General features: G+C 37.5%; 1 protein-coding gene across 8 annotated transcripts in view; it reads right to left on the bottom strand.

The window, feature by feature from the left end:
• Positions 1 to 2,519: 2,519 nt before the first annotated feature.
• The window catches only part of ASB5 (ankyrin repeat and SOCS box containing 5), a 41,311-nt gene continuing 34,549 nt past the window's right edge, over positions 2,520 to 9,281 (bottom strand). For all 8 annotated transcript variants that reach the window (XM_074822774.1, XM_074822776.1, XM_074822778.1 and 5 more), the window contains 5 exons: positions 8,465 to 8,572; positions 6,882 to 7,032; positions 6,613 to 6,747; positions 4,525 to 4,716; positions 2,520 to 3,140 (listed from right to left, as the gene is read on the bottom strand). In XM_074822774.1, coding sequence (XP_074678875.1) covers positions 3,013 to 3,140; positions 4,525 to 4,716; positions 6,613 to 6,747; positions 6,882 to 7,032; positions 8,465 to 8,572 — 714 coding nt within the window. In that variant the 3' untranslated portion in view covers positions 2,520 to 3,012. The remainder of the gene's footprint in view (positions 3,141 to 4,524; positions 4,717 to 6,612; positions 6,748 to 6,881; positions 7,033 to 8,464; positions 8,573 to 9,281) is intronic.

Below are 9,281 nucleotides of genomic sequence, written 5' to 3'. Positions count from 1 at the left end.
GCAGCCCGGCAGCGGTCGCGCCGGCAGGGCCCGGGCAGGGCCCAGGCAGGGGCAGGGCCCGGGCAGGGCCCAGGCAGGGGCAGGGCCGCCAGAGCCGCTGCCAGGCGGCCCGTTGGGGCGGGCGGAGCAGCCCCGCGGCCCGGGCGCGGCCGCCGGCGGCGGGGGCAGCTCCGGCCATAAACGCCCGGCAGGTTCCTTGTGTTTTCCGAGAGCCTGTGTGTCTCGAGTGCCATGCCAGCAGGCCTGCAGGATTTCACAGCTGGATTTCTTTGAAGAATTGAGATATTACACAACTTTTTTTCCTGAAAATGTCTTGTGATGCTTTTTTACTGGTGTAATAATTCATACAACAAGAGATGCTTCAGCTAGTAAAGGTGGCGCCTTCTGAACTTGGGTGTGCTGTAGTAGTCTTTAACAGTGCTCTGACGTGGTTCAATGTTTGTTTCAGATCCTGTTTCCTAATATTTTAATACATATTTAGTTCATACCAAGAATTCAACCCATCAGAGCCCCATTGTAACGGGGCCCCCACATAACGAGAACAATAGCAAGCCCCTTTCATTTCTGGCTAAACAAGGGATCATTTTTTTGGAAAGAATTTTGCCAAACATTAATGTCAGGCATTTCATTACTATGTATTTTTGGTATGTGGCATTAGCATGGTCTGATCTGCCAGAGACCTGTTCCAGTACATAGTCTTGCGAGGGCAACATCCATTCCCTATGTTGTTTGTTCCTGTTACATAGTAACAGAAGTGATACCCATCCAACTTGGCTCAGCTTGCCAAAGTGACTCTATTTTCATATAATTACCTGGTAACAAAAGATTAAAGATAATGTTGAGTGCTGCATGTTGCCTGAGATTGAAGTCATAAATTACTGTAAACTAGTTCTGGATTGCTCTTCCCGCTAGTCTAGCATTCTACAGAATTAAAGTAGTACCAAATACCTGTAAACTCTTAAAGATGGTCTTGTTTGCTCTTTGGATGACAGCAAGGATCAGTGGAAAGGGTGGGAATAGACGCTGCAAATGCCACGAGAGCACAAACACACCTATTTGCAAAAAGCTGGCTTGGACTCTGTTGTGACTCTCAGCAAAACTTTTAACATTATCTGGTCTTGTTTTGAACAGGTGTTTTGCAGAAGAGCCATGCTTGCTGAAAACTAATCTTACTGTCTAGAACGTGAGAGAGCTTTTTTTTAATGACACTTTTCCTGAGTCAAACTTGAAAAGTGCTGTGCACACCTGAAGGTGAGGGTCTAAATGATCTCATTCTGCATAGAAAAGTTCAACAGTGCCATGGGTGGCTTGGCACTTCCTTGTTTCTTGAAGTAATACACAGTAATGGTATTGTACATAAAACCACAAATTACTAGTTTCTGGATGAAAACCAAAACCACCCAACTTGCTCCATTACAGAGTATGTACCTTATGGACTCCTAAGCAGTTCCTTCTACTTGCATCTCACTTTCCTTTACAGGGACTCCTGAAGAGGCCTTCACTAGAGTTTTTTCAGGGAACAGAAGCAAATTAAGATTACTTTTAACAAGTGTCAGAGTGCTGCATTTTTATTAGGTGGATATAATTTAGCAACTGAGTAAGCATTCTTCTCTGCGCAAACTTCCCCTATAGTTAGTTCCTCACTTAGCATCTTTCCAGTAGGAACAGAAATACTGAAAGGAGTCACCGAAAAGGAATGGAAGAGGGTGAATCACTAAGGGCAAGTGTTTAATTTTCACGTCTCATGCTTTGCTTTGCAGGAATTGAGTATCAGTCACTGAGGAAGTATTCTGTTCTCAGAGAAAGACCCAATGAAAAGACTGAGAGAAGGAGTGCTGTATTTCAATGAAATAGATCACCTTTTTTGACATGACTGGCAATTGTCACCATGCAAGGGCATGAGTGAGGCAGAAATCCGTTGGGTATCCTAATGGCTCTTGGGGTGTCAGCATTCCTGCTCTGGCTAGAGAGTTGGACAATAACATTTCAACCTGATCAAAGAAATGCCTGCTAGAGCATTCTGGAATTCTGCAGCATGATTTCTGGAGCTGGGTAATTGTTATAAACTGGACAGCAAGAGAAACAATGTCCTTTTCAGGGTGATACCTGTTCTGATACAGGGAACTGATGTACTTCTGGAGTCTTGCATCCACCTCCTGAATTTGAGGTTGAAGATTCAGTATCCACATCTCCAAAATATGTCTTCAGAAACCTCACAGATACTGTACAATAATATATGCCTTTCTCTGAGGCAAATAATTATTTAATATGCCTATGAGTTGTGATACAGCATTGTTATGAAAAGATAAGGAAAGAGCACAGATAATTCTGTTTTACAAGAGGAGATCAAAAGTATCTCAGCATTAAGGCTTTTGAGGAATATTCCTCTGGAATTTTTGAATTTACTAACTGTGCTAATAAACAGAGAATCTATAAATGGTGCATGGCTGAAAAAATTGTGATTATGTTCACAGCAGCATAATTCCAATTCACAGCACAGGCAGTGAGGAAGAATAAAGAAAGTTTCTCACTATTTGTTTTATTTTTATCAATGTATATAGTGCACCTATCACCAAGTATTTTTAGGTACACAAACAATAGAAATTTAAAAACACATGAAATAATGACTCCAGATGGACAAACTTAACAAATAATAATGAAGAAACTCTTTGTGGTTCAGGTGTGTCAAACAGATTTTAAAAGTATAAACACAATTAAAATTAACAGCACTAAATCATTTAGTAAGTGTTAAGCTAAAGCTATACAATCTTTTCCCAGAGTGTCAGCACACTTAGTCAATTCAGCCTTATTAGCACCTTGGTACCAGTTGCTGAATGGCTCCCAATTATTATTATTATTATATACCAACACGAGGTGTCAGATAGCTTTTTTTTTTTTAAGTAATATGCAAAAGGCTTTTTTTCCGCCCAGCAGTTCTTCAGATAAAACATACAATGAACAGAATGAAGAAAAAGTACTTGTTATTCAAGTTTCTGAAGGTTAATTACTATGTTATCTATACTGTAAGAAATTCTTCAGTATTGTTGGCAGCTGGAGTTGTGGGACAAGATGCAGTCTAGCTCTTCCTATGTAATTTCGGATACATAGTCGGCAGAGCTGACAAAGAGAAGGTGGTGTGGCTGCAAACAAAAAAGAAAGGTGTTTATACAAATATAAAAAGCCAGTACTTTGTTTTACAACAGTCTTGCACGATAATGCAATTTCTAAAAAACCAAAAAACTTCACATTTTGCATATTTGTCCTTTTCCTTCCTTCCTTTTCCTTCATCATCTTTTTGCCCTCAAAGACTGGGGCTGCTGAAACCTTATTAATAATTAGGGAAATACTCAAACAAGCAAGGTCAGGTCATCAAACAGTTTGTGTTTTTAAATTAAAAACCTGCTCCCAGAAAATACCTGATGTCAACAACTGTAAAAACTGCAGGTTTTTTAAAGTTTTTGTTCATAGAACAGGTGAAATACATGCTACAGCACTACAAGCTGCACTACCAATGCATCACTGCAACAAATATAAGCAGGCAAAATACCTCGTGATCCCGGACCATGTTTAGTGGTCTTACTAGCTCATGATAACGCCTTTGTCACTCTACGCTCCTCCTGCTCCCTCAAAATGAACACATTGCTGTGTTTCTCTGGGCAAAACAGCCATACATGTTTCATGCCAATTATTTTTTTTGTCTGTGGCTTTTAAAAATCCTACTAGCCTTGGTAATTTTGTGATAACCAACTGTTTTTAGAGGGGTTTTTTAATAGCATTCAGACTACAGAGATGTTTTCTGAAGGAAAACATAAATGAATGTTACTTGTCAGTTCACCTCTAAAGAGGTGCCCATGGTTATTGCAATAGTTTCTCTGCTAATTTCCCACATTTGTCTTGTGGCTGATTTATACACTGTACATAGGTCAGTCTGAACAAATCCAGTTCCCTTTGGGATATTGTCTCTCTCTCTAAGGCAACACACCTTTATGAGTTTTAAGGGACTCCTAAGTGTCGAATCCTATTTCTCAGGTACTTATAATCCAGTAAATAAAATTTACAGAATGAAACTGATTATACTTTTTGCCTACAATCAAAATAAAGTGCTTTATATGCACTTAAAAATATATTTTTAAAAATATTGGGACGGCTGGTCAAAACTAAATATATTTTTAATCTGAAATGGAAATATTCTGTTTCTTTTTAACAAGGCCTGTAACAGCCAATGAAAATGCAGCTTTCATGTCTCATTGTGTAAACACCCAATAAACATAAGATGATACTTTTTCAGCTAGTATAAATTCTGATGCTGCTTGGTCAGCAGGCTCTGGACTGAAACTAAATATTACTGTGTATTTTTATAGTTAGAAAGGAATTTACCTGAATGTTAATATATTCATTTCATAAAGCACAATGTTAGCTTCTATAACATGGGTTGTTTGGGCTGTTGGGGTTTTTTTGGGGGGTAAGGTGGTTTTTTTTTTAAAGAATACAAGTTATAGTTGCAAAAACACATGTAAAACTTACCTTCATGGAGGAGCAGCAGTCTCTCCACTAAACTGCTTGGAGCAGCTAAATCAACAGGCCTCTCAAAATCTGTATTTTTGGCATTTATGTCTGCCCCAAATTCAAGAAGTAAGTTTACAATCTCTGTACTAGAATGCTGGGCAGCAGCATGGAGTGGAGTTTCCAAATGCTTTCCTTTCTGCACATTGGCACCTGTGGGTAGATGCACATAAAGAGATGTAAGAAGAGATTAATTTAAACTGTCATTGACTAAAGATGATGTTATAAAACAAACAAACAAAAAACCCACTGTCCTAGAATGCCACGGTAAATTTAGCCACTTTATTAATTTTATTGTATAGCTAATCATATCAGTGGGGGGGTTTAATCCATATGTGTATCCTAGGTTTTATTACATAAACTTTAAAGTAATATGTAATTACATAAAATTTAAAGGAAAATACAAAAAGAGGAAAAGAAAAATCAGATTAGGTCATGTGAGCATCACTGTTGCCCTAATTATAAAAAAGTACATTTTGTACATATCTAAGAAGATTTGCTACATAAAAATATACTTAAGTCTTTAAATAGAATCACTAGACTGAAGTCTAGTATTTGTATCTTTGTAAGTACACCAACTCAAGAAGGAATCTAACTTGGACACTTCATAGTTTTTCGTGTGTTGAAGCTGGCAAAGGGTTTGAAATAGATTCCCATCCAAACTTTATCAATTATTTTTCTATAAAAGACGTAAAATTAATTAAGGTGGGGTACACAGTCAAGAAAGCCAACAGGGAAAAAAACCTCAAAACATTAATTCTCTCAATCCACAGAATTCTAATTACTACACTTTTGTATTAATAAGGAACTGCTAATTTATTTTAAATTCAAATGTACTAAATTAATTTGCAATAATGCATTCATATTCAAGAAAAGCTAGTATGGAAGAATTTCGCTGTTAGTCCCCTAAAACTGGATTTGCCCCAACAGTTTTCTTGACTATTCTAGCAAAAGAAAACCCCAGACTTCTTAAGAGAGCTTTACTGACCTTGTGAGACTAAAAATTGGCTTCTGTACCAACTTTTCTCCCTGAATCAACAATTTTTGCTTTTTTAATTCTCATTTGAGTAAAATAATTTAATAATATCACAGGCCTAGCAATTAGATTTGAAGTCTGAATAACTCATTGTTCTCAGTATTAACAATTTGACAGTACTTCCACGGTATCATTCTCTTGCCTATTTCATTGTCTATTTGCTTTTCAATTTCTAACACATTCTCATAAACTGGTAAAATATGAAAAAATTCAGATTGACAGAAGTAGTTACTTATATGCTCAATTTACATACCATTTTCTACTTCAGGGCATGAACAAATGTAGAATATGCCCTTCTGTTACTGTTTTTAATATATGGTAGTATTTGAATCGCAAAATATGCTAATTCTACTTCTGCAGTTCTTAAACATAAGAATTATGAGATAGGATAGTTAATCATACAAAGAGACTGACTTAATGAGAAATAATTTAACTGCTTAAGTTCTAAACAGCCTGCAATTAACTAGAAAAACAGTTCTGGTACAATGATGGCAAGTCTGTAATTGTTCATGTATACACTTTCATTCATTCTGCTGCAGGACACAAAAGCCCTGTATGTCACTACCTGAAACACAGCAAATGATCCTTTAGCTATGCCAACTGTGTCCCGGGACCTGTGCTGAAACAGAGTGAGTCTCCAAGATCTCTTTCCAATTGATTAAATAAATAATGTGAAATTTAGGATCAAATGCGTTTTACCTTACCTCTTCTTTCTGCACCTCAGCCTCTATGCCTTGTGAAAAGATCAATCACAACATGCTGAAGAATGAAAAAGGGTGGGACTACGTTGCTAAAAAAGTTCTGTTGAAAGTTCAATGATTACTATATAAAATTCCTTTCTCAAAGCTGATATTTTAACTTTTGTTTTCCTACAGAAAATGAACATCTACTTAGAAGTAGACCCCTGCAAGCAAGGGTTCTAGTTTCATTGGCTGAGCACAGCTCACTTCAAAGATGAGTACAGTATGGTTATTTTACAAACTAGAAATGTTTTTATTTCAGTCATGACATACCTGCATAAAGAAGCTTTCGAATACAGTGGATCTGCTGTGAAACACATGCTACATACAGAGGTGTTCCTAAATGAGGAAGATCTTGGTCAACATCTATACCCCAGGATATCAGTACCTCCAGACATTCACTGTGACCTGTCAGTACAAAGCACGACAGAGTTTGTTTGACTTCAGTAAGCTGTCCCACAGACAAAATCGGACACATTTCTTAATGCTATTATTGAGACATTCGTCAACTGCTCCATGTTTGTTCAGCAGGTAATTTGTACCTCTGCTGGCTGCTTCATGAGTTGGTGACGGAAGACAGGACTCCCACTGAGCTTTGGCCCCATACTCTAACAGGAGCTCAGCACATGCCGCACTGCCTCTCGAACATGCGTTAAATAAAGGTGTCACTCCATCAATTGTTGTAGCGTTTACCTAGAATATATAAAATCTATTTACAAACAGAACTGAAAGAAAGGTAAAATTTTAAACAGAATATAGTTAGAAATTGCATTAAAATAGCAAAAAATTTACTGGTTAAAACAACATAGCTTGACTGATCAGTCCCTGTGCTACTTACTGTCTTCCTCTCACCACACCCCTCCGTTGAAATTAGTTCTCTACTATTCTTGTTAAACTATGTTGAATAAACAAAAATACACCTGGAATACTAAAGAGCACACATTAACATCTACGCAGTAAATAATTTTCAAAAGTCATTGCACGTAGCTTGTTTCATTGATACATGGGATAATGGGGACCTTCTCTCCGCAGCTCTGTCAAGAATGCAAACTCCATATTAAATGTGAGAATTATTTGCCATTTTCTTCTGTGATTTTAATCTCCAGGTTGGAGTGGTATTTCACAGGATGGAGACAAAGCTAATAGTACAGGCTCGCTGTTTTAAGACCAACCTTGCCACCTCACTAGTTAAATTAATATTCCCAGTGTGAGAAAATGAGGAGAGAAACTAGGCAAGTTTGTGAGGGCTAAAAATACTAAAGGAAGGAGCACAGGCATTAGGAGAGGGCTCCTTCCAGGACTCTGGCCTATCCTCTTCCATGCACCTCCCAAACCCACCAAAACAATTAAAGGTACTAAAAAAACTCAGATAGGAAAATGAAATTTGTTATAGTTTTGTCTATAGTATCTATAGTTTTGTATCTTTAGGATCCTTGTGCTAGCTGAAGTGGAGAGGAATTGGTTTGGGGAGCATCTATGTATTTTTTTTCTTTTTCTGTAATAACATAGACATATCCTACATGATTCTCAAAACAGAATTGTAAGGACAATAAATATTTCCATCACAGATCAGAAACTTGGGAAATTATGCATCTTCAGTTGATCTTCTGACGTCAGCAGAGATTGTAGTGAAAGTGGTGTGTAAAGTCCCGCTTTTGTCCACAGACAGCCAGCCTGTGCCAGGAGTACAGGAAAGAGCCAGTGCTTTTTTGTACTCAGACCAAAGAATCTTAAGAGCACACAGGTACAGTGTGACAAAAGACATTCTGCAAGTTAAAAGAGCTGTCTTCCGCAAGCCACTCAAAGCAAGAGGAAACCAGTAAAGAGAGGGACGCATTCCATATTTTAGAAGAGAAATAATGTAATTAAATTCAGAGAAGAAGTAAGACTGGTCACATACTGCTCGCAAATTCTCTCCAATTCATTAATACGTCTCAGTGTATGCCCATCACTTTCCTTTGCTAGCTTTCAAATGGCAGTTTACTGTAATTAAATGAGATCAACGCAATCAATAGGGTGAATAGAGAGAAATACTAATTAAAAAAAATAATAATTAAGGAATATATCCTTCTCAGTCAAACCAAGGTTAGCACTGGACTTCATATACAAAAAAAAACACACTTACATTTGCTCCTGCTTCAAGAAGGATTCTTGCACATCCTACATGATCTCCCAGGCAGGCTTCATGAAGTGGAGTTACTTGGTCAATTGTTAGTGTGTCTACATTGTACCCCTAAACAAGAAATGAATGACATATAAAGATCATACAAAAGCTCTTAAGAGTCCTTTCCTCGTACTACTGTTCAACTGAATAGTTTACAATACTCTAAATAGGCTTAAAACTCTACTTGCAATAAATAAATCGTCAGTAAGCATAAAAGGAATTGTTCATCAATCAATGTATATAACAGAAGTTGTCAGCTCTTCTTTTTTTTTTAAATCAGAAATAGGAATAGGTTATAGAGGGTATAAAGAAGATGGAAACAAGACTGTTGGGATGCACAGCGAGAGGACAAAAGGCAACATACACAAGTTGGAACGTGGTGAATTCCAATTAGTCATATGGAAAAAAAATTCACTGTGGGGACAGTGAAACCCTCAAACAGGGGTCCAGAGAGGTTAGTGCATCTCCACCCTTGGTGATCTTTAAAACTCAATAAGGCCCTGAGCCTAAAGTCTCCTGTGGTTCTATGATTCTCTGACTTAAGGTCTGAAATATCTAAAGCCATGAATGTTAGCAAGGAAAACACTTCTTGGATTGATAAAATCATCAAGCCCTTGAAATTTTCTGCAGCAGACATTGTTTGATTCTGAAAAACTAATAATTGCATCTATTTGCTTTCATCAGATGAATTCTATTGCATAATTTTTCAGTATAGTAGTAGCTAATATGACAATACTGTAATATTAAAATTCAGCAGTTTACAGCCTCTGCCTTTGCT

This window comes from Strix aluco, chromosome 4 (assembly GCF_031877795.1).
Source record: "Strix aluco isolate bStrAlu1 chromosome 4, bStrAlu1.hap1, whole genome shotgun sequence".
NCBI lineage: Eukaryota > Metazoa > Chordata > Aves > Strigiformes > Strigidae > Strix > Strix aluco.
This window is presented reverse-complemented; position numbering and strand designations above follow the sequence as displayed.